The sequence below is a fragment of the Phaseolus vulgaris genome, chromosome 7, assembly GCF_051622355.1.
Source record: "Phaseolus vulgaris cultivar YP4 chromosome 7, ASM5162235v1, whole genome shotgun sequence".
Classification (NCBI taxonomy): domain Eukaryota; kingdom Viridiplantae; phylum Streptophyta; class Magnoliopsida; order Fabales; family Fabaceae; genus Phaseolus; species Phaseolus vulgaris.
In genome coordinates, this window is record NC_143504.1 from 3,452,090 (window position 1) to 3,478,276 (window position 26,187).

The 26,187-nt window shown below is 32.3% G+C and overlaps 3 protein-coding genes across 5 annotated transcripts; 2 read left to right on the top strand and 1 right to left on the bottom strand.

Annotated features, from left to right (window-relative positions):
* Positions 1-1,549: 1,549 nt before the first annotated feature.
* Positions 1,550-4,092, top strand: LOC137827861 (Heavy metal transport/detoxification superfamily protein). Its single transcript, XM_068634216.2, has 3 exons — positions 1,550-1,809; positions 1,980-2,055; positions 2,698-4,092. The coding sequence occupies exons 1-3, from the start codon at positions 1,771-1,773 to the stop codon at positions 3,783-3,785; spliced, it is 1,203 nt and encodes a 400-aa protein (XP_068490317.1). The 5' UTR covers positions 1,550-1,770; the 3' UTR covers positions 3,786-4,092.
* Positions 4,093-6,835: 2,743 nt separating this feature from the next.
* On the bottom strand, positions 6,836-13,792 carry LOC137827862 (actin-interacting protein 1-2). 2 transcript variants are annotated; one of them, XM_068634217.2, is made up of 7 exons: positions 13,223-13,767; positions 11,667-11,828; positions 11,040-11,226; positions 10,284-10,709; positions 8,451-8,858; positions 7,406-7,691; positions 6,836-7,241 (listed from the first exon to the last, which is right to left on the bottom strand). In XM_068634217.2, exons 1-6 carry the CDS (start codon positions 13,612-13,614, stop codon positions 7,434-7,436), a joined length of 1,833 nt encoding a protein of 610 aa, XP_068490318.1. In that variant the 5' UTR covers positions 13,615-13,767; the 3' UTR covers positions 6,836-7,241; positions 7,406-7,433. The 2 variants fall into 2 exon arrangements, with proteins under 2 accessions (XP_068490318.1, XP_090161277.1); XM_090305151.1 differs by having other exon boundaries at positions 6,962-7,241; positions 11,040-11,256; positions 13,223-13,792.
* A 7,384-nt stretch (positions 13,793-21,176) lies between these two features.
* On the top strand, positions 21,177-25,287 carry LOC137827836 (multicopper oxidase LPR2). Of its 2 annotated transcripts, XM_090305129.1 has the most exons (4): positions 21,491-21,629; positions 21,983-22,125; positions 23,345-24,802; positions 24,897-25,287. In XM_090305129.1, the coding sequence occupies exons 3-4, from the start codon at positions 23,714-23,716 to the stop codon at positions 24,948-24,950; spliced, it is 1,143 nt and encodes a 380-aa protein (XP_090161255.1). In that variant the 5' UTR covers positions 21,491-21,629; positions 21,983-22,125; positions 23,345-23,713; the 3' UTR covers positions 24,951-25,287. The 2 variants fall into 2 exon arrangements, with proteins under 2 accessions (XP_068490290.1, XP_090161255.1); XM_068634189.2 differs by lacking the exon at positions 21,983-22,125 and having other exon boundaries at positions 21,177-21,629.
* Positions 25,288-26,187: the final 900 nt, after the last annotated feature.

Consider the following 26,187-nt stretch of genomic DNA (forward strand, 5'->3'; position numbering starts at 1 on the left):
TTCAAATGTATTATAATTATTATAAAGTGGACTTTAAGCCTAACTAAACCCAGTAAAATCTGTTTATGGTCACTTTGAAATATGATATTAGAGTCATTTTGAGTCTATCCTAACGAATGTTTGTGTTGGGCTTATCGTACCACCCGCTATCGGTCGTTATCGAACCACCCATAATATGTTATCCCACGTACGAGCGGTCACTCTCGACGCGTGAGGAAGGTGTGTTAGAGATCTCACATCGATTAGAGATGAAAACAACTCATTGTGTATAAGTGAGTGGAAACCTCAATTTCATAAATCGGTTTTATGGTATTGAATTAGACTTAAAGTCGTGATTTTCTCTTTTTAAGATCAGAACATTTATTAGGTAAGAAAAATTAAGAATAACTTATTTCAATAATTTTATTAGGATAAGTATTTAATAGATTAAAATGTTTAGATTATATAAAAAATTTACATATAAAAAGACATATTTAACTTTATTTTAGTTATATTTAAAATAAACTTTTGGACGTTTAATTTTATATTGAAATGTGTGTGTAAAAGGAATTTTGAGTAAAGTATTTTTTTTGTTTGTTCCGATAAATGTGGTGACAGTGGAACTTGGTACAAACAAACAAAACAGTTGTTATCCAACTAAGAAAGTTACGTTGGTAGAATAAGCTATTAAAAAGACAGTTATTGCACCTGCTCATCTTTGCCTCTTTGTCATTTATTATTAAATGCGTATCATAAGCAACATCATTAAAACCGTATCTTTATACAACAAAGTATTCCTACTCAAAAATACAACTAAATACACCACTTAATTCTTATACAATTTATTTATTTATTTACACTCAATTAATTAAAAAAAAAAAAAATATTTAAAGTAGATGTTGACACGGAGTATGAAGTGGGCATGTGAAGTCGCTGTTGTTCTTTTATTGTTTTCCGTCACCATTTTACGTCAAATCACATCACTCAGACCAACCCATCATTCTCTCTCCACCCTCTCTCACCTTTTTCCATTTTTTTTTTCTCAATAACACACTTTTCTCTTATTTATTTATTTATTTATGACAATTCCAATTTCAAACTTTATTCTCCCTTTTTCTTAAACTAAAAGATTACATTTTAATAATTTGTTGGAATACCTAATTGATGAACAAATATTTTTATAATAGTTCTAACTTATTTTTTAAGTTTAACTTAATTAATTATATATATATATAATTAATAATTTTTTTGTTAAATATTTAACATGTCCTTTATTAATGATAAAAATTGGATTTTTATTGTTACATTTTGAACTTTTTTACACCCATATAGTTTATTTTATCATCACTAGAATGATTAAACAATAAAGAATTAATATAAGTACTAAATTTATATTTTGATTCAAGAAATTTGTTAAATTTAAGTATATATATTCAAATTAATTTTATATAATCAATTAATTAAGTTATTTAGTTGTGAGAAATTTTGTTTATAATTAGAATTGAAAAATTAAGTAATAATTTAAATTTGTAATCTAGGTAGAAATGGCTCTCCCCATGTGGCTTTGTTTTGTTTGCTTCCAAAAAGTGGTTGAGAGGGAGGGAGAAGAGTGGCTACTACTACTACTACTAGCCGGTATAAGAGAGAGAGAGAGAGACAGTAGAATCTATAAGTTGTAGAAACTCACATGCAACCCCTTTTACCGTTTGCTTTAAGAACCTTATTTTTTGGTTGCAAACAGAGGGAGAGAGAAAAGAGGGAGCGTGTTTGGTTCCAAACAGCACTGAAGAAATGACTAAAGAAGAAGACTTTAAGCTCCTTAAAATCCAGGTCTTTCTCCCATATACAACTCATGCTTTCTGTCTTTCTTTTAAGACATCTTTTCTGTTTTTTAATTCCATTTTCTATGAACACAGCAAAGTTGTTTGTTAGTCTTTTCCTGAGGAATCTTTCTGTTTTCTTTTCTTGTTTGCTTTGTTTCGTCTCATTTTCATCTACAGACTTGTGTTCTCAAAGTTAACATTCACTGTGATGGGTGTAAGCACAAAGTGAAGAAACTCCTTCAGAGAATTGAAGGTCCTCCCTTTCTTTTCACCTCTCTTGTTTACTATATCGTTTCTCGCTCTTACTATTCATCCACTATGCTCATTCTTGTCTACATTGTCTCTAGCTTCCCTTGTTCTTCACTATAAAGTGTACGGATGATGAGATTTTGTTGAAGTTTTTTAGCATAGTTATAGTTATTTAGTCCATTTATGACGGGAGAATCATACTTAAATTGATGACTGTAGTAGTATTGCTGACTCACATCAAACGGATTCCTTTCATAAGCTATCATAGTTAAGTGAAAACAATAAGTAACTTTTCAGCATATAAAGTACTTATTTTCTCCTTTATGTAGACATACCATGGATATTTTGTTTTTAAACCATCTATGGGAAGTTAGGCTTTTAATTATGGTGTTTGGAACTTGTGGTAGTTTGACCTTGGTGTATGTACGGTATGAATCATGTTAGGAATTTAGTAAATTTTTTAGAAGAATGTCAGGTAAAGAGTATAACAAAGGAGTATCTCCAAGTGACATGCCATACAGAAGAAAATATCCCCTTTGGTTGCTCTTTTAAGTGTTTGTCTTATGTTAGATTTTCAGGTTTATGTTTTATTCTTGTAATTTATTGATCAGCTTGCAACTGATTTTCTGGGTTGTTTGTTCTGCAGGTGTTTACCAAGTTCAAATAGATGCAGAACAGCAAAAAGTAACGGTTTCAGGTAGTGTGGATTCTGCAACCTTGATCAAGAAGCTGGTGAGAGCTGGCAAATATGCCGAGCTCTGGTCTCAGAAAATAAATCAGAACCAAAAGCAGAAGAACAACAATGCCAAGGATGACAAGAACAAAGGACAAAAGCAAGCCCTTGTCAAGGGGCTTGATGCCTTCAAAAACCAGCAGAAGTTTCCTGCTTTTAGTTCTGAAGAGGATGAATACTACTCTGAATATGATGATGAAGATGAGGACGAAGATGAAGAAATGAGGTTTCTCAGGGAGAAAGCCAATCAGCTGCAGATGTTGAAGCAGCAAGCAGCTAATGCAAATAATGTGAGGAAAAATATGGCGCCCATGGGAGCTGGTGCCATCAATGGTAAGATGAACAATGGTGGTGGCAATGCCGGTAATGGCAAGAAAGGAGGCCCAAATCCGAATATGGGAGTGAAGGAGAGTCCAAATGTGGGGCTTGATCAGAAAACAATGGCAGCCCTTAAACTGAACGGTGGCCATCTGGGTGGTGAAGGCCTTAACCTCAATCTTGGTGAAGCCAAAAGGGCCAATGACATTGGTGCCATGATGAATATGGCTGGTTTTAATGGTAATGGGGGTAATGTTAGTAGTGCCACTGTTCTAGGGGCTAATAATCCCAATGCCATGGGAGGTTTTCCTGTTCAGTCCAATAATATGATTCCAGGTTCCTCTGCAGCTTTTTCAAATGGTGGTATGGCTACTGGCCAATACCCATCTTCTCTGCTGATGAACATGAGTGGCTTCAATAACCATCCATCCCCATCTCCATTGATGATGAACATGAACATGCAGGCTAGACAAGCCATGCAGCAACAGCCCCAGATGATGTATCACAGGTCTCCCGTGATTCCTACCAACACTGGCTATTACTACAACCATAGTAATAGCTACAGTCCTGCACAATACTCCTATTCCTATGGCTTGCCTAGTTACCCTGGAAGTGGTGATGATCACTCTGCAGCTCACATGTTCAGTGATGACAATACCAACAGCAGTTGTTCAATAATGTAATGATAGATAATAGAGCTCAAAAAGTGAAAGGAAAAGCAAAATAGGTGGTGGGTTTGACCTTGGACTCCCATTTACCAAGCTAGAATAGCTTTTGACTGCTATTTGGTGGGACATATGAATGAATGTGTTGGGGAGGGATGGATGTGTGAGTGAATCATATCAGTGTACTGTGTAGTGGTTAAGATGATGTTTGCCTTGTTATTTTTTAAAAGAATATTGTATCCCTGGTTGTTCTGTCTTGTGAACTGCTGTTTCCTATGTGGATTAGATGAACATGTTTTATGCTAAAGTCCTAACTTTTTCAGGCGATGAAGTGTATATTATTATTTATATGCATCTAATCTTGAAGCCAATGTAAATATGCGTACCTAACTTTGGACTTTAGCTTTGTGGGGACATGGTGGAAGGGCTAAGATCTTATTTTATTACATTGGATTTAATTGGATATTGGAGTATGCTTCAAAGTGGACAAGGTGACACGAGTCACTGTTTTCTGTGCACTGAGACAGGGTATGATGACACGGTGTGTCTATGAACAGTTGGGTTGACAATGTGTGCAAAGCTGTGAGTAATAGTATGTTAGATAGATACGCACGCGCTTGTCACGTGTGCTAGCATGCAGTGTTCTCACAGACAGGACCACGATACAAACTTGGGAGTTGGTGATATAAATATGTAGTTATATTAATGATCTTAAACAAAGCACATGCCACTGTGTTTAAGGGGTTTATCCAGACAGAATTTTAGCCCAATGTTGTAGCCTTTTTCTGGTTTGGAAAAAGAAACTTGAAAAGGTTTAGTGTTGGAACTGTTACTTGTAACTGGTAGCATTCCCTAGGCTCCTTACCTTTGCTTTTCTGTTTTTTGAAGTTGAGAGTTTGAACATCATACATTCTTGAACAAGATAACCATTAATATGGTAAATTGGAATAAACAACAGCACAATTACTATCTTTGTAATTTTTAGTGATGACTTTGACATTTGTGTATACTGGTTTAAATCTCATTATGGGGTTATGAGCAGATTTACCCTTGAAAAAATAAGTGGTAGTTGGTTGATGGTTGGGTTGTTATAAAGGAAGGGACAAAGAACAGGAGAGGCCATGTTGTCTTGGAAGCAAAACGCTACTGCCAAGACAAGGAACATGACCATGAGCTTCAGCAATAAATAATGAATAGAATGTTACAAATGTGGTTGCCAGCAAATTCAACAACAGGTATACATGAAGAAGTGGAATAGATACTGTAGTAGTATATTGGGAAGTGGATTATTCTAAAGAAGGGTTTTAAAAACAAGCAACTCAGATAAATTAATTCAACAGTCAATTTACTAGCTAACTATCTCAGGAATGTCACACACATCATTTCAGCAGTGAAGAAAAACTACAAACAAACTAAGAGTAAATCTGATGCAGTTGCTGTTTTTTAGAACATAATTAGAAGAATAAACAGTTCTTTTCTACAATTTTATTGGATATTACTTATATAAAGAATGAAAAGGTATTTAATATTTGTCAAACCCCCCCCTAAAGAATATTAGTTTTTGTGTACAGGATTTGTTGATGAGTATGTGCTTGTTTTGACTTTGAGTCTTAGTAAATGCAGCTGCTGCACAAGAGAAGAAATTTATCACTCATAAGATCTCATACTGATGGGACAGGACCTTCAGAATCCTGTGGGTTATAAAAAAATATTATTTTTCTGATTTAAAATTACTGTAGATAAGACAAAATTATTTTATATAAATAGATATATGAATAATATTATGAGATTGAATTTCACTTAAAATCTATTTTAATATATTATTAAAACATTCTTAGAGGTGAAACTATTATGTGGTCCTATAAATTACTCAAAAGTATCTAATTGTTAAAAGTTAAAATAGGTATCTTTTATAATGAATTTTTTCTTTTGGATGTTATTATTGAAAGTTGAAACAGCTAAGTTAGGTGTCAGTCCTTATCCAAAATACGACACAAAATTGCTACAGTGCTCTTCACAGTTCAGGCAAAGTCTTCTCTGTCAAATTGTAAATAATATATTCTCTGCAATATTACTAACCATTTTTATAGGCTTATGAAGAAAACAAATTGAAGAAACAAAATCTTTCACTCACTCACATTTGACATTCTTCACTTTAAGCTAAAAAATTGTTGAGCTTCAGAGTGATATGGAACTTAGTTCTTGTTTAATAAGGCTGGTTTATAATTTAATGAGTGTAAGAAAATTTCAGCCAAAACTAATACGTTATTATAATAGGATTGTTTCTGTTTATTTGTTTTCTAAAATAATACTCTGTTGTTTTAATATAAGTTACATTTTAGAAGAAACTATTGATTTTTTAATAAAATATTTCATTTACTTTTATTGAATATTATGAATATATATATGTTTTATATTAATAAATAGTAAAAGAAGAATTTTAAAAGTAATTGATGATGAATATTAATTTAGTACATTGATAATATTTTTTAAAAATTACATTGAATTAATTAATTCTATCAGTGATTTTATCAAAAGTATCTTTTATCAAAGACCAGAAGGAGTAAACCATAATTAATTTTAAAAATTACAGAAAGTAAAATTGATTTTTTATTCTTGATACTTGGAATTGTGACTTTGTCAAGTTCATTCTAAGAATTTTAGCTTAATTATAATTTTGCCCTTTTTTTCAAGGAAATATTGTAATACCCGCTTTGTTTGTAATTACTTTATTCTTTTAAATAATGCATTCGCTTTTGCTCTTTTTCAGTGAGGTCAAGATTATCAAGTATGCCAACATCTTGATTCTAAATTTTGATAAACCTCTGAATACAAAATTGAGAATACGAAGATGTTACACAAAAATCAAAATTTAGTGTAAATTTAAAGGATTTTTTACTAGGTAAGATTATAGTTTGAAAAAAAAAAATTAGTTTGCACAATTTTGAATAAATAAAAAAGGTCTAAACAATATAATTGGATCAATTTATGAAAAAACTGGATTTGATGATCTTTAAGTAAAAGAAATCAAAGTCATTATTTGAAAAAAAATGGAATTAATTAAATTATGGGATCAAAATCAGTTATATCCTAAATTAAAAGATCAAATACGTAATTAACTAAAAAATAACTTGAAAATAATTTTTTTTGTTGTGCAGGAATTTGCTTCTTGCTGTTACTGTAGAAATTAATCATTAATGAAAGCCTAATCACTAGAGTGAAAAGAGCTTAAGAATTCATTGTAAAAAAAAAGTGTCAACATGTTCTTAATTTGAATTATACAGAAAAAAAATGGTTACAAATTCATGCTACCTAAATAAAACTATACTTGATTGCTTTCATCAAATGTCTAGACGAACAAGATTAAATTGCTTTGATTGGTAGAAGTGCTATTGCATTACCTGCATTGATATTTTGCTTAGACAAGAACAAAATTTATCGCCAATTTCTTTGGAAAAACCAAGATTCCCACCTCTGCAGATAAAAAAAACCAGCTTAGGTAAAATATCCAAATGTTTAGTCTTCAAGAAAAATCTATCAAGTGTGCACACCACAACACTACTGCAATCTTTTTTTTTTTACCACTGCATAAAATTGAAGACCATCAATACAATGAATGACAACTATCAATTTCTTACCATAAAAGAGAAAGTTCTGATGCATTGTTTATTCAGAAATCAAAGTCCAGACTCGAACACAACCATCCTCCCCAGAACTGACCACTCTATCCTGATCAATAAAAGTTAATCCGTAAACTCCACCTAAATGAGCACCCTTTATGGTTCTGCGACTTGAAGCCGGTTTTCCAATTTCATATATGATGACACATGTATCAAGTGAACCAGTAGCTACCAGTGTGCTATCAGGAGACCAAGCTAGATTGTTAATACGAGCAGTATTAAACAACATGTTATTAAGCTTCACCTGAAAGACAAAATTTTCAGTCAAATGGCAGGTCATGAAAGGAATAATTTCTTTAGTCAAAACAACTAGGCATTTCAGTAGCTATTACAGACAGTATCATCATCTATGAAACACAAGAACTTCAAGAAATGAACCGCGTCTGTGTTAAACTGAGTTGGTAACTTGAAAAGTTTGTTGTACTGAGTTGGTAACTCGAAGTTTGATGTGTTTCTGTCAGTGGTGAGGCAATGCACTGTCAATAAAACCTAAGTTTTGTATCAGATTTTTTTTTTCATGGTTACTATGTTACATTCATTATTTGCGTAGAGATATCCAAGGTCTACACGAGGTCTGCTTGTCATGGTCATGGTCGTGGTCGTTACATTTTCTTGTAATTATCCTAATTTATAGAACATGTACATTACCACATTCATTTAATGATGACTCCTTTCCTAGCCTCAGCATTGGAGATATGGCTATAAACAGTAGTAGGAAAGCCAAATATAACATTCAAAACATGAAAGAGGTTCTTCATTTCGTCATAGATTTGAGTAAATAAGTTTAATTTTCCCTTAAGCAAATCAAGTATTATGGCTAACCAAATGTTTTCATCAGTGCTGCTCATTATGGAATCAAGTTTAACAAAAACATACTTGAATGAAATTCATATGCACTTCATGATGGGTAAAGCTAGAATACTACTACAATCAAGAAGATAAAGAGTCACCTATTTCAAGCAGGAAAAAATTGTGCATAGGATGAACCAAAGTCTAATGTTACCTCTTTGGAAGCACGGTCCCACACAACAGCTTCACGATTCAAATCAGCTGACGCAAACATGGAAACATCTGGAGAGTATTTGATTACGGTAATGGCGCCTCGGTGCTTTTCGAGTACACTCTGTTCAGTAACTGTATCCCCTGATACTGAATAGATGCGCAATTTACCGTCTTGCCCTCCTACAATTGCTTCACTGCCATCAGGTGAAAGAGCAGCCGCGGTCACAACAAAGTCCAGCTTTACAGTGGAAAGAATTTTTGAACCCTTTAGCAAGACAACTCCAGATTCAATTGCAACAATGGCAAGCTCAGGGCTATCAAGTGCAAGGCTCAAATCCTTTGGCTGACTTCCAACATCAAGAGTTTCAGCAGGACCCAAATTATCCCCTTCAAAAGGAACTCTGTATACCTACATTTAATACATGCAAGTTTAAGCACTATCTACTAAAAGCCAAAATTCTTTAGTTTGGAATAACAGTAAGGTCAATTTTCGTTAAATCTTATGAGCAAGTAAAAGAAACAATTGACTTTTGACAAGATTGACAACCCAATCAATGATAATCTGTTCCCTCGGTGGACTAAGTTATAAAATCAAGAAATAAACAAATTTGCTTCAACGTGAAAGAGGAATAAGGTAAGAAGTTTAATTTTACAGCTAGCATTAGAATATTGTCAAAATCAGAAATACTAATATTTTGTTTTAATATCTTACAGTTTATGACAGTCGCAGAACTGTTTTAAGATCTTGAATACTTTTAATAACCCGTATGTTCGTGTGTATTTTTACACGTATTGACATTCTTTTGAATGCGTATTAAAATCCATAAATTGAATGTATTGTAAATACAACCTCGAGTTTATAAATCTAGACTCTAATTTTATTTTTGGGTTAGACCAAATTTAAACACACTACAGTATGCAATTCATAGTAGCTGTAAATTTTAATAAAACAACTGCTTAAAACTGATAATAGGTTAAACTGCATGTGTAATATGATATTGGATCAAAATTTCCCTACATGAATAAATAGATTGTGTGGTAGAAAGATATCATAATGAATATCAACAATGCAAAAGGGTGCCTTCTAGACTGAATAATTTGACTAATAACCAAGCATAAATTAAGAATTCAACTCAAAGATGTGCTGGTTGTGAATATAAAGTCCAAACAGTAGTTTAAAATGTCCAAGAAGGTAAAATCAAGTAACGTGAGAGACATTTCATGTGTTCCAAGCCTTGCTCAGAAGAAGACTGGTCACTCATTCTTCTAGATATTTCTATCTCATGAAATGCCCACCCAGAAACCAAATGGACTATTAACTGCTATCTTTTTTTTATAAAAAGCAGAACTTTATTCTTTTTATGCACTCTGTTCCAATATGGAAACAAAAATTATGAATTGTTAATGATGAATGAAGACTTCATCTAAATTCATACTGAACTTACAAGGAAAGGCACTATTTAGCTACATTGCTTTACAAATCTTCCACAACAAAACATTTGTTAAACAGTAAACACCGTTAATAGAGTTGCAAAAGTCTGAGGCCTAGATCTGGATTCATCGCAGACATAAGTTCAATCTCTAATACTGGAATAAAAATAGTTGATTTTGCATGTACTTTCAGGATAAACAGCAAAACTGACTTCATGGTTTGGTGGTGGTGACTAGCCTACTATCAATCAGAAATATTATACTATATTTATCTAAAAATGATTGCACAATCATCGTACATCAAACGTGGAGATTCAGTGTTTGCAATGAAGAAATAGAAGGACCGAAGATGTCTGTATAATGGTAAATCATAAATGAACGATGTCACGTGTCAATCAGTTACCTTGTTGTCAAATCCAGAAGCAATAACTTCATCTTGGCCAGCTACTAACAATTTGATTAATCCAAATTGTTTACTCTCAAACTTGCCACTGTATCCCTTGCCTGGAATCCATCTAATGATCACTCCATCATAGCTGCTGGTCAAAAGCATCTTTTCACTTCGTTTAAGAAGAGACAAAATGGTGACATTTTTCATGTGACCAGATATTGAGCACGGGCTTTTATCTAAATCCTTAGCAGAATATAAATTAGTCATGCCACCAAGAGATATAGTAAGCAGAAAATCATTCTGCCAAAGACAACCAACAAGCATATCCTCCACCTCGCCAGATTCAGTAGATGCCAAAGTCTTATTAAGGGTTCCACTACTACCATCCTCAACAATATCCCATATTTTTGCTGATTTGTCAGCGGACACAGTAAGAACCTGCAATTCATTAGGTAGTTTAGGGTAGCATGTAAACATAACTGCCCTGAACATCGAAAAAAAGCATAAACACTATCAAATCATTTCCTTCTTTACGCGATTAGATTGGTATTTGCTCAAAAGTTATTATACTTGAAATAAATATCTTCTGGCACCATCTATTCTATATTTTCTTATTACCCTGTTTAGAACTACCTTCCAAACCATGTTGAAGTGGATTGGATGCAGAAACTACATACATTATGTAGCATGGGAATGAATTCGCATTTGTGGTTCTCAAACGCCATAACAAACATACACTATAAGATTCAAACACAAGTAGAAGCTTACCTGTTTGCTGTCAGGACTCCAACTAACTGCATATATGCTGCCCTTGTGACCATGCTCCGTGGACAACTCGCCAAGTTTGTTCCCTGTCTTTCCATCATATATAATGCCCTTCCTATCCGAGCTAACAGTAATAAATTTGCTCCCATCTGGAGAAAATCTCACACAGTTGACAAAATTCGAATGGTCCCTGCAGATACAGAATGTCTTCTATGACAACCTGAATAAAGAAATGGAAACCTACTCAACCCAAAACATTTCTGTTAAACTAAAACAACTTCACCCTATTTTCAAAAGTAAACAATTGATAAATATCAGTGCCGTGACAACTCCTGATCATAGACTATATATATAGCTATAACGAAGTTATCTTTATCCACACCGTCCATAACCTCTTGAATCTTTCATCATTTTCTATTTTATAAAGTTCCTTCATATCCCAATTCCCTGGTAAAAGACGTATATTAATTTTTATCTGCATCTTTACCAACAAAAGAGAGATGCCAACTCTTGCAGAAAGTCCCTTAGTAAGAAATTAATATACACTGCCCACTTTAAAAACTGAAAAAAAAGATCAGAAAAAGCTCCCCAAGTTAATTTGAAGAGGCATTTATCCACTAGTAAACTTACCTGATGGACATATTGAACTTGAACGGTGGACCATCATAAAAATTCGCCAAAAAATCTTCTCCACATGTGACAATGCGGAATGGCCTTGTTGGTTTAAATGCACAGCTTAAAACCCGGCGCGAATGGCCATCAAAATCACCAACAGTGGAACCTGAATCCCACCTTAAAATCCAAAATATATTAAAGATGAAAAAAGGGGACAGACCATTAGATATCGAAAAATAGGAAGCACTTTTGCACATACATGCATTTGGCCAATTCTTCTTTTAATATAATTCTGAGAACATGTAACTCAAATTCAAACATTATGACATGAGCCATAACAGAGAAAAAATGTTACAGAGAAACTCAAACAAATTAAAATAATTTCAATTTAAAAATTGCGTAGCTACCTCCATTCAGATCATACAGGGTCATAAAAAATAAAACTTAAATACTTATAATGGCAATAACTTTAACTCTGACTAGGTAGATGGAGTCATTGTCAAGTTGTCGTAGATAATACATTATCAGTTACTAGTTTTTTAAAATTATATCATCAAAACAAATTCTTACACTACATCCTTGATGTCATCCTATAAAAACTATGTTTACAGTATTTTCTTGTGCTATTAAATTTTAAAGGATTTGTTGGAAAATGAAGAATATAATAGATTATCGATGATCTAAAATCAATATTTTTTTTCTAATAATAATAATAATAATAAATAACTAAAAAAATATTTTATTTTTCATTCTCATTTGCTTAATCTAAACAATTCTATCTTTTCACTTTATTTTTTTCCTTCTCACTTTTTCATCTACATCTAACCAAAACATTAATCACTTTTTTAATCTAATGCTTGACATGACACTCATCCATGTGATTGTTTGCTGATATAAAAAATACACTCAATATATATACCTCAATTATTTCATTTCCTATAAGTTTTGTCAGTTTTTAAGGGAGTCTCTTTCATGTCAGAATTTTTTTACTTTTGCATGTATTTATTTGAACAGTATCAGACATATTGCTCACTACTTTTTGTTAACTAGGATATTACTTAACAACAAATTCTTAATCAATAACTAAAATTAAGAAAATCATGATAACTTTGTTACCTTTTATAATAAATGTATGAATAATAATTGTATACCCACGATATATAACTATTAAAAGCATGAATGTTTTAAAACTTTTACATTGATATTCCATGTCTATAGATGAAAATATGGAAATACAAATACCACCCAAAAAAAAAATGTAACAATAAAAACACGAGCTTAATTGGCATAAACTATTTCAAATATTGATAATTACATAAAAGTGAAAAATCTTGTACGAATAGACTTTTTTCAGAAAATATTTTTTAATCATACATAGATATTGCATGTAATTTTTTTTACATAATTATGACATGTAGATGATGTTACCAAACAAACTATCTAGATATTAAAATTTGATTCTCTAGTGGCATGGAAGATTTGTGGTAGTTAAAGAAAGAACGCAGAATTGATATAACTATAGAAAAGTGCAATTAAAAAAAAAAAAAAAGAGGAAATGAGAAGAAAATTACATAAAGGCGCGAACGAACGACTTGCCCTTGCCGTCCCCACAAGCGACGATCCTCATTCCGTCGAAGGACCACTGGAGGTCGTCGATCCGACCCGACAGGACCCGAAACTCGTTCTTCAGAACGAAGTCGTTATGAGTCCCCCAAATGCGGACGGTGCCGGAGACATCGGCGGAGGCGATCCACTCACCGTTGGGAGAGTAACGCGCCACTGTGACGGGGTAGGCATGCTCGCTGTAGACGGAGACCTGGAGCGGGTTCTCGAGGTTGCGGATGATGACGGATCGCCCGGTACAGTAGAGGACGTTGTTGGTTTTGGAGTCGCCGGAGATGAGGATGCCGCGGCCGCGCTCCGTTGAGGGTGCGCACGCGTAGGTCTCCGAGAGCTTCGCCATTGTCGAATCGGAATTTCTCTATTCCCATTTTTTTGGGGTTGTTAAGGATGCGAGTTATAGAGTGCGTTACAGAGAGAGTGTTCGTGTCCGAAAATGGAGGACCCTGTTTTGAACAAGCTCGCTCCCTAATCGCCATTCACATTTTCAGCTTTTGGATCAAACATTTTCGTTCTTCCATAAAACTAATTTCAATTCGTTATTAATTAAAATATTCAAGTAATTACAATTACTTATTATTTATAAAACATTATTACATTCTGATTCTCTTCGTATTAAACTTTACTTGCTATCACGAATTAATTTGTTTGTATAATACTTCTCATTAAGTGCTGTTAACTAATTATATATCCTATTAATATAATTTTTAAAATATTTATTTTTAAATTTAATAAATCTATGATAAAAGTATATATAATGTTAGATCTTAGCCTTTATCTTTTATTAAACTATAGTTTCGATATAATATGTTAAGACTGAATTTTACAAATATAAGATATTTGACTAAAATAACTTTTTAAATTGAAAATCAATAAAAAAAACTATAATGTAAAAAAAAAAATCATCTTTTTTAATTATAAAACTATGTAATATAGTTTAAATATAAAATCTATAATTATATATAAAATGACATATCTATTTTGTGTGTGTAATTTCTCACAATAATACATGCGATCACAAATTTTAAGAATATCTAATTTATATTGGAGATGCAATTGAACTATAAATCTTCAGATGATAAAAATTTTAAGAATATCTAATTTATATTGGAGATGCAATTGAACTATAAATCTTCAGATGATAAAAATACCTTAGGAACTAATAATACCATGTTTATATGAATCATGTTTTTCATCATAAGTTCATTATCGTTTGTAAAATTATTTTATTAAACGAAACTCCTTAGTGATAATTGCTAAAACTAAATTCCCAAATTTAATGAAAAAACAATTACAATATCAAAAGATAAATATACAGAGAGACAACACCCAAATATGTAATTTATAAATTTTTAGTTGTTTAAATTTATACAGAGACATATATTTTTTAATTCAATATTTTCTTTTATCTAATAGTGTATACAAGAAAAATCAATATTACATCAAATCATAGTCATTGTACTAATAAACTTTGTAAAAAAAATCTATAGTTTTTATTATTTTTTCAATATTTTATTATAGATGATATATTATGTAGTTTTTTAAAATTAAAAATAGATGACGTGTGTTCCGCAAATAATAAAAAACTCATTCAAAGACATTATATTTTCTACTTAACTAATATAAATTTACTCAATTATTATAATTTCATTAATATTATTAATAAAAACCACTTCTTATAAATTGCATGGAAATTTAAATATATATAAATTCAAAACACGAATTTTTATTTGATCTCAAAAAAAAAATATCATTAAAAAAATCACGAAAATGCAATTAGTGTTTTTCTTTTCTTTCTTAGAACATGTATGTATAAAAATATATTAAATTTTTTAATAATATTTAGAAATTTATCTCATTTATTAATTCAACCAAAATATTATTATTATAAATTTATACAATACCTATAAAAAAAACATAACAAACTTTTAAAGATATTAAAAAAAATACCAGGTGCGATAGCCTTGTATCTATAGAAACAATCCTAACATAAAAAATAATTAACTCATTTATAGTTAAATATATTTTTCTCTAGTTATATTCTCTACCAGATAATCTAAATTAAATAAATTCTCTTTGTTTTTACTTGAATCTCTGAAATGAAAACATCTAAAGAACCAATATTGTTTGTGGATGATATTAGAAATATCTTTGCCAATGTTTTTGTGACAACTTTCTCCTTTCTGGTCTCTTGAACAATCATGATTCCCTTAAATTGTTTTTTTGTTAGCATTTGTTTTCTACTTCACTCACATTTGTTACCTTGGTAAATAAAATGAACATTATTTTGTTGGTTTGCTAGGGCAGTGACAGGGAAAGATAGGTGTACCCTCCAAAGCATGTGGCTAGAGAATGAAGTTAGAGAGAATGCCAAAATGCCTTTAATGAGTTATGCCACTTTTTCCTGCATCCTGTCAAATCATCTGCTATAAAACCACTTCCTAGTAAACAACAAAACAATAACAATTTTATTGGAATGAAATCAATATACTCAATTTTATGTATTTTTTATTATATATAATGCACACTATGTGAAATTTTTAAATCATTTTAAACTCTACAGACACACTGAGACGAACAATTGATATTGACACTTGATACAACGTACACATACAAATAATCATGTAATTTTTAAAATATTTAAAATGTAGAACACGAATACACTGATTTATATATTATAAAATTATAAATATATAAATTGACAATAAAAATTTATGTATATATTTTACATTATTTTTTGAAATATAAAGATATTTTTCATGATTGGTTCACAAGAATTTGTTTTTTATTTTTAAAATTATAATAAAAATTTATAAAACAAGTTTGAATTTTTAGAAAATTAATGTATTTTTCCTTTTTAAAATTGTGTTAAAATTGTACTATAATTGTCAGAAATTCAACAAATACTTTTTAAATTAGACACTTTGTAAGGACCGAGAAAAATAGTCTTAGAGTAGAAATGGTACAATTAAAATGGCACCTGAATATTTTATTATTAAAGTGAAAAGGCTATATAAATAGAAATTTAGTTATTCATTTTAAAAAGAACTATCATCCCTCTAAAAACTCCTTTTTCCTTTCCTCTGCCTTCTCTCTAAAATCTCGACCTCCTCGCTCATCTGTTTGACGATCAGAGTCCACCATTGGACTCCTGGCAGCGAGATCTACAACATTGACCGATCAGAATCTTTCATAGAGTATGTTCATTTTTGTTCCCTTTTTCCTTTCCTCTCCCTTCTCTCTTAGATTTTGACCTCCTCTTTCGTCAGTTTGATGATCAGAGTCTGCCATTGGACTCCTGGCAGCGAACTCTACAAGATTGACCGATCAAAATCTTAGATAGAGTAAGTTCATTCTTGACTCTTTTTCCTTTGAGTTAGTTTTGATCTGGTTGGGCTGCCTTTTAATTTAAGTTTGCATGTGAGGTTTTTATCTTCAAAATTAGTCTCTGTTAGCTCAGGGTCCTAGTGATGTAGTTAGATTTGTGATCAGGACTCTGTGGTGCAGGTTAGGGTATCCTTAAGCTTTTGGTGGGTTTGGAGCTCTTAGTGAGCATCTGCTAAAGTCCAGGTAAGGGAAGCTAGTTTAAAATCTTCAATAGAACCCTAGGTTAGAAGATTTGAATGTGAGTGTGACGTGATCACCAATTCCAAATTTTGTTGCAAGATTTCTTGTTTTGAGTAGATTGTAGTTTGATTGAAATTGAAAGTGTTGTGATTGAGAATTGGTTGTTTGATTTAAATGGTTGTAGAATTAGAAATCATATATATGTATAGATGGAGATAATAACTCAATGATTCAATGAGAGTGATTGTATCATGTTGAACAGGAACTACCAATGTAATGTGCAGATTTATAATTTATGAATCGAATGAGATGTTGATTTATAATCTGATAGGTATATTAAGTTATGCAGAATTTTTCTGCATATTTCGCCCAAGCTAGCAAGTTCTAGCTCAAGCTAGAAAATTATGGGTGCTCTCTGGAGGATTTTAGCTCAAACTAGCGAATTCTAGCTCAAGCTAAAATTCTGGGTGCTCTTAGGAGGATTTTAGCCCAAGCTAGTGAATTTTAGCTCAAGCTAAAATTCTGGGTGCTCTCTAGTGGATTTTAGCTCAAGCTAGCGAATTCTAGCTCAAGCTAAAGTCTAAAAAAAATAAAATAATAATAAATAAATAAAAATAAAATATATTAAACTAATTTTTATTTGCTTTTAAAAGATTGATTTATTTATTTATATATAGTTTTTCTTATAAAGTATGTAAACTTTTATTTCATGTATAGTTAATTGAAAATCTCTTTAATTAGACATTTATATGATTAGTCAATGAATTGTTGTGTATTTTGAAAATTTTAAACATTGGTATGATTTGATTGTTTGATGGTGGATATTTTGAGGTTCAAAATATGAATTCTAATCAAGACATAGTATTTTCAGGAAAGAAAATACCGTGTTAAGATTGTTTAGGATGTGCATTGACTAGGGATTCGTCTAAAAGGAGATATCCTGACTCTCCTGAGATAATGAAATCATATAGATGAAGTTATTCAGGTGGTGAGAGTCGAAGGAGGTTCATATGAATGGGTAAGTTGTTTGAAAGATAATTAACTTGACCTGTTATATGAATTAACCCTGTCATACTAGGAGAGAGATGATATTGAGATTAATTATGCGCATAGCTGTGTGGATTTCACAGTGATGTAGTATGACAGGTGCAGATCTCTGAGTCTAAGTCAACGCACGAGTCTTCCGGAAGTAGTGTCAAGTGTCTATGTGTTATGAGTCAGTAGAAGTCTGACATGAGAAAGATGAATATTGAAATTGTTGATAGACACTTGATGGTTATGTGAAATGCATGAGAAATGATGAATTTATGTGGATGTTTAAACTCATATTTGTGTTATAAGTTTTAAAAATACCTAGCTTACCCTTTGTTTTGTTTTGTGGTTGTTTTTCTTTGATCTGTGATGATCGTGTATTTTACACGGGAGCAGATGATGTTACAGGTGATAAAGTTTCTCGGTGAGAAGATGGATAATGGAAAATTTTTATTGTTCTTTTGAAATTTTGTTTTAAAATTTATGTAAATGTTTCAAGTCCTATGAAGAGAGAGATAATTTGAAACATTATAATAATGAAATTTTAGATATATTTGTATTATGTTTATATATTTATTTTAATATTTCATACAAATTATGGTTATAGATATGAAAAAAATATAGGGATGTTACACACTTCACATATATGTGTCCTACGAATGCATACGAGTGTCGGTATTCAATACAAATATTCAACACTGACCTGCATTTTAAGAACAACTTAATCATGTACAAGTAAATACTGAATTTAACAACATAATCATGTCATTTTTTTTTTCCATTTCTGAACACGTATATGGAGAGGAGTTTTCAAATTAAAATTTGTACTGAGGAAACTGTGTTTACACAGTTATTTCTATTTTAATACAATTTTTAATAAGAAGTTCATGAATTTTGTTATTTTGTAGAATGTATATTGGTGTATTGAAACGTATTTTGTTCAGTAAGTAATGTTTATGTCTATAAATGTTTGTTCAAACACGTCAGCTAGACATTATTTTAATCGCGTCAAGTCTAATATATAAGTTTTATTTGATCTTCCAGTCATCCCTCACTAGTTATGTTAATGAGAGTATCTGTATCTTAGTTTGGCTAATATTTATCATATTTATGTTCAGTAGTGTGATTAAAGAGAATTTATTAAGTATTTTTTAACTGTTTTTGGTGTATACAGTTGTTAATTTTATTCTTATCAATATAATTTATTTTATTTTTTAGTTATTTTTAAACTTAATTAATCACTGTACCGGTATGGGCGAGGCCGACCTCTGGTCTCCCTGCTCGAGATTCACTTGGCTGACCGAGATCAGGGGAAATCTGGCCGAGACCCAAAAGACTCGGCCAAGACGACGAGGCCGACGGTCTACCTGGCCGAGACTTTAGAAGAGTTGACCGAGACGACCGAGACCAGGGAAACTTGGCCGATGGTCGACCCATATTACCGTTAATGCTTAAACCAATGTCAGTGAAGTTAATCCGTCATTAAGAATTAGGTAATACAACCCTAAGCGGATCCACTCCGATAATCGGGCTCAACAAGGTAGATTCATTAGAATAATATAAATAGCACGCATCCCAATGAGTAAGGTATGTCATTTTATTATGATCCACCTACCAGAGCATTGATCACCCACTTTACTGACTTGAGCGTCGGAGTGCCTTCGCAGGTACCCCATCGGGTGTTCACCTAAGACCGAGTGCCAGAGGAGAAGTAGGAGGACGAGAAGAACCCCAGTTCATCACCCAGCAACTTGACCGATCGGAAGAAGGAGAAGAAGACTTCAATAGTTCTCTAAGTCTCATCTCTCTAGTAGGAACAATTACCTATAATAAAATTTTAAAAATTATTTATTTTATGAATATTTTTTTTAACAAAAGTTAATAATTTATTTTAATAATTATGATAAAAATCAATTTTTAATTTTTTTAACGTAACAAAATTAGACACACTTGCCTAAGTACATGTTTCCACTAGTATTTATTGAGAAATACAATTTCCATTTAATTGAAATAATTTTAATCTTATTGTAATATTTATAATAAAAAATATTAATTGTAATGAATAAATATTAATTATATTAACAAAATTATTATTATTATTATCATTATTATTAATAACATTATCAACTAACAGTATTAATTATAATGATAATATTATAATAACTATTACTATAATTACTATAAAAAATAATAATTACTATTACTACTAATATTATTATAAGGATAAGAGTATTATTAATATGATTTTATATTATTTATTATAATATTATAATCATTATTATTATTATATAAAACTAAATTGTATTTCATTCATACAATAATAAACAACGAATGCTTTTACAGTCACCATAGCTATTCATTTTTAGTGCGTACGTTTTATTTGGCCTTCCACTGAAGTTATTAGGTTAATGAATGTATTATTTGTTGTTAGGTTAATATTAATTAAAGTGAACTAATTTAGGTCAATGTACATAATTATACTATGTTAAAAAAAACATTAAATATTTACAAATATTTAAAAAAACATATTTAATATATAAATAACAGCTGCCAATTTAAAATAATTTCAATTTGACTAATATTTTCATATTTTAACAAAGTATTTCCCCATAAATTGTTCTTAAATTAATTATTTTATCAGTCAAAGTAACGCAATTTTCGAAATAATGATAGAATTTCAGTGATTTAGAACAAAATATGCATTGTAATTAATGTGTAGAGAAACTTTAAACAGCAATTTTTTTACAATGGAAGAAATACTTTTTCTTAAAAAAGAACTCATTTAAAATCTATTATTTACAAAATCTTGCATTAAAGAAAGAGATATTTTTTTTATATCTCAATACACAAAAGTTATAAAAAATATTATACTTTAAACCATTTGATTAAAAAGTTTTTTTTATGAAACTATAAAATTTATTAAAGATATAGTATTAAAATAAAAATTGAACTAAGATTTTATATGAAAACTTAAAAAAGGAATAACATAAAAATATTGAAATAAATATGCATGTAAGAAATTCAAGAAAAAATAAACATGACGAGTGTGATTTATTGTTGAAATAAGAAAAAATGTAAAATAGTGTGAAGTGTGAAGAGAGAGAGAGAATAAAGTGTGAAACAGAACATGCATTGCATTGTCAGAGTGAGAATAAGAAAAAGGAAAAAAATTACTTTGAAATGCAGAAAGTAGTCAATATCTATTTATTTCACAATACATTATAATAATATAATAATATTGTAAATTAAAAAACAATTAAAATATTAATTTACTATATTATTAAGAATATGTTTTTTTTTTCACTATTTATAGTCTTAACCAAAAGAAAAATCTCATATGAATATATTTTCACCATCCCTTCGTGTTCTTTCTCAGAAACACGAAAGTGGAGCTTTCATTCTTTTCTCTTGAGGTTCACTCATGGCCCCAACACTCACAAAGTGGCACAACACACAATCTCCACCATTAGCCATTAAATATCAAATCTTGGTCCTATTAATACCCTTCTCATCCTTCTATTGTTGTTCAATATTTGTCCATTTTCTGAGACAGCCATGGACAGAACATTGCTCCTTAAACTTCTCACTCTTGTCGCTTTCCTAGGATGTTCATCAGCTTTAGATCATCTTGTTAATCTCTCCAAGTTGGAGATGTTTGTCGACGAGCTTCCAGATATGCCCAGAATCCATGGCTACCACGTCTTCAATGGTGTCCCAAAACCCAAATCTATCAAGATTGGGATGTTCAAGAAGAAATGGGTATGTCTGTGTTTCTTTCTCAGTTAACCATTAAACTATTGTTCTTTGTTCCCTGCTTTCGATGATTCCTAGACTGAGACCAGCTGAAATCCACTAGTAGTTTTTTAAGATTGAACTTTCAATTTTGAAACCACTCTTTTAGGCCAGTGCAATGACTAATTCTAGATAATTCTTTGTCTGTCGTTTCGTGTGGTTCACAAGCTTTGGTTTATCAGAATGAATAGTTTTCAGTTAAATTATTAATAGTTGAAATTCAAATCAATAATTTATTTCATTCAAGGTCAATTAATTCAGTTTTTTGTGCAATCTTTTACCCTTTTCTTTTTGTTAATTAATATATATTCTTTTCCCAGATATTGAATCTCCCTGAGTACATACACACATTGATACTCAAAATAAATATTGGCTGAAATCTGTTTGAAACAGTCTAAGTTTATCCTCTGACTCCAAATTGACAACCATGACTTGAAGTGTTCTTGTATGGTTTGTTTACTAAGTAAGTATCGGTTATTATTGTCTTTTGTTTCCAATCCAACAGAATCATCTCTACCTTGGATTCTTTTTCATACAATCCTTACTCAAATTTGTTTGTCGTGATATAATAGTTCTAGTAACTTTTTTTTAGGATAAATTTTGATATAATATAAAGAAGGAAACTTAATTCTAACATATTATTGTAAGATGATGTTTACATGCAGTCATATATAACAACACAGTGTATTCATAAAATTTACGTTTATTTCTTGTTTTCAAGTTTCCTTTTTCTCTTTGTGCCTTGCCCAAGTCAATGCTGCAAATACATGTGTACTCTGTTTTAGTCAGTAAAATTAGATAAATCGTCTCCATATGAAATGCTACTTTGTAAATGGTCCCCTTTTTTCTTCAAGTTATTTATGTTAAATAGTTCTTCTGAATCTTACCTTGCACGAGTTATTGACTTACTAAGTTTAGACAGAAAAAAAATATACAACAAACAACCGTGGTTGCATTCTCTAAAAACTGTTAATAATAGCTTTGGTAGTTGTGGATGAATAGAAAGTAAAAAGAAGGGTAAAATACCTGTCACTACTTTTTGGCTGATTTATACATATATATCACATTAGAAACTTAGAAAAAGTATGTTTGTTTTCCCGTGTAACCAAAAAAGTCACTTTTAATCGTGATGACACCTCTCAGGAACATCCCTTGGTTTATAATTAGATAAAATTAGTGGTGGTTCTAGTCAGTTAATTAATCCTCGAATTAAATAAATATAGTCACTAACCTTGTATTATACTTTACACTGATTAATATTCCTTGGAATTTGGGTGTCATCTCCTTAAAATATCATTCTGTGAGTGTCATTTTCTAATGGCATTTAATTATTCACATGAATGAATGGAAGTCGCTATAAATAACGCAAAGAATTGGGTTCCCAAAACTTTGAAAGTGGCATCCACTCTGGCCGTCACATTGAAAACTCAGTTTCCACTATGAGTAATGTCTTCTCGTTCACACCACTCTCTCACACTCTTATCAATTATTTTACTGTTACAGCACTAATTCATTTCAAAGTTGGTCAGAGTTTCCCAAATGTAGTCAATTAGATGAGTCACACCACAATTTTTTACACTTTGAATTCAATCTTCACGTCTCTTAATTTTATAATGTTAGATAAGAAGATGTTAAGAAAAATGGTAATAATCAATATTCACATTTTTTTTTTCCTTTTGCAGAAATTCCACAGGGATCTGCCTCCAACCACAGTCTACGCGTTTGGAACAACCAAGCACAAAGCAACTGTTCCTGGTCCAACGATCGAGGCCCTTCACGGCGTTGACCTGCACGTGAGGTGGCAAAATCACCTCCCTCCACACCACATACTTCCGTGGGACCCAACAATCCCCACCGCGATTACCAACACCACACCTGGCATTCCCACGGTGGTCCACCTTCACGGTGGGATCCACGGGCCAGAGAGCGACGGAAACGCGAACTCGTGGTTCATTTCTAAGTTCAAGGAAACGGGACCCACGTGGAGCCGGAAAACCTATCACTATCCAAATAATCAGCAACCGGGGAATCTATGGTACCACGATCATGCCATGGGTTTGACCCGAGTCAACCTTCTGGCTGGCTTACTTGGCAGTTACATCATTCGCGAACCCGCCGTCGAGGACCCGTTAGGGTTACCCTCCGGCGACGAATTCGATCGACCGTTGGTCGTCTTCGATCGGAGCTTCCGCACCGACGGTTCCCTCTTCATGAACTCCACCGGTAACAACCCCGATATACACCCTCAGTGGGTGCCGGAGTATTTCGGCGACGCCATCATCGTCAACGGCAAAGCGTGGCCGCGCCTCACGGTACGACGTCGTAAGTACCGATTCCGCATAATCAACGCCAGCAACGCCAGGTTCTTCAAATTCTTCTTCTCCAACGGCTTGAGATTCACCCACGTGGCGTCCGATTCCGCTTACATCGAAAAGCCCGTAACAACCAACGAGATCCTGGTGGGGCCATCTGAGATCACAGACGTTATTGTTGACTTCTCCCAATCAAAGACCAACGTCGCTATCCTAGCTAACGGTGCAAAATTCCCTTACCCTTCCGGTGACCCCGTTAACGAGGATAACGGCAAGGTCATGAAGTTTATCATTCTACCCGATCGAGAAGTTGACACGTCACGGATTCCTCGGCGGTTGGTGGAGTACCCCGCCGCGGATTTATCCAGTGTGACGCACACACGGTATGTTGCTATGTACGAGTACACGACCGAAGACGACGAGCCAACGCACCTGTATCTGAACGCAAAACCGTACGATGCACCGGTCACGGAAACCCCGAGGGTGGGGTCCACAGAGGTATGGTATGTGATTAACCTGACGGAGGATAATCATCCGCTTCACATTCATCTGGGTTTGTTCCGGGTGTTGGATCAGACGGCGCTGGTGAAGGCTGATGAGTTTACCGAATGCATGACGAAGAAGAACGACGCGGTGCAGTGCCACCTGCAGAAGCACGTTCGCGGGAAGAAAGTGGCGGTGGAAGATCACGAGAAAGGGTGGAAGAACGTGTTCAAGATGATTCCTGGGCATGTAACGAAGATCGCGGTGAGGTTTTCTCACATACACAACAATGAATCCTATGCCTTTGACGCAACCGCGGAACCTGGGTACATCTACCATTGCCACGTAAGCACTTTTTCTTCTTTGAGTTCTGAAGCAAAATCCATTTTTGTTAATTCTGGCATAGCAACACTAATTCTGCATATACTCCTTCACGCAGGTTTTGGATCATGAAGACAATGCTATGATGAGACCCTTGAAACTCGTCAAATAATAATATTTTAAATTAAAAAAAAAAAGAATAAAAATAATAATTTATTGGAGTGTGAATTGGATGTATTTTACAGATATACGTATATTTTGTGTCACATCTTGGTGACAGACAAAGAGCAACGGGTGAAAGTTTAAACTCAGTTTTTAAAAATATATTACGCAGAGTTTGTATGGGAGTTCAGTTAGTAATAATGGGGTGAAGGAAAACATCCCACAAAGAAAGGTCTACTAAGGGTTGTGGCTCCACTGGCCCACAATGCAGCTTGGTCCATCTCTGTTGGGCTTCTATGTTTTCGATTTCAGATAGCAATATTATTGTTTGGCTTCTTCTTCCTGCACCCCTACAATTTTCTTCCTGCACCCCATAATTTTCTAAATCCCGAAACTGGCCTTAATCTTTTATTTGAGTGGTTACCGGAAACAGGGATCTGGGAGTGTGCTACGGATTCATCAATCCGGAACTGAATATTGTTTTGTCTAGATGAGGGGGTGTTTCAGAAGTAATTTTTGCATAAATTATTGATTTTCGAATTGCTGAATCAGAAGTCTAATTCTGTTATAGATTCGTGGATCTGTAATGTTTTTTTTTTAATTACGGATTTCTGAATCTGTAATGCATATTTCTGTTACAGATTGGTGGATTTGTAATGCTTTTTTTGAATGATGGATTTTTGAATGTGAAATACATATTTTGAATTATTGAATGGTGGATCCAAAATTTTACCGGAAGTGTCAATCTGAAATTTTTCCGAATTCCATAATCCATAATGCAAAAAAAATAAATACAATTCAAGTGTATTTTAGGGTTTTTAAAAAATAATAGGGATAATTTAGTCTTTGCATAACATTGTCGGGATGCAGGAAGAAAAAATTGTAGGGGTGGAGGAAGAATAATACAAACTTCCAATCTAAGAATATTTATATATTCAGAAATATATTGATAAAAAAATTATATTAAAGGTTAGAAAACAATTTCCTTTATTTTTTGGTGAATCTCTTTTAACACAGACATAATTAAAAATAACATATTTAGAAATATTTTTTTTATAACTTTGTGACAAATATAAGAATAACTATTCTCACTTTTATATTTTTGGAATACTAATAGTTTCATTGAAACAAATTCCTTCCAAGATTTTATTTTAATCTATCGTAATTTCTTCTGGTTCACTAAATCAGAAACTAATTCCGCTTTTTCACGTAACTACAATTAAGGAGAACGTTATATTATATTTAAG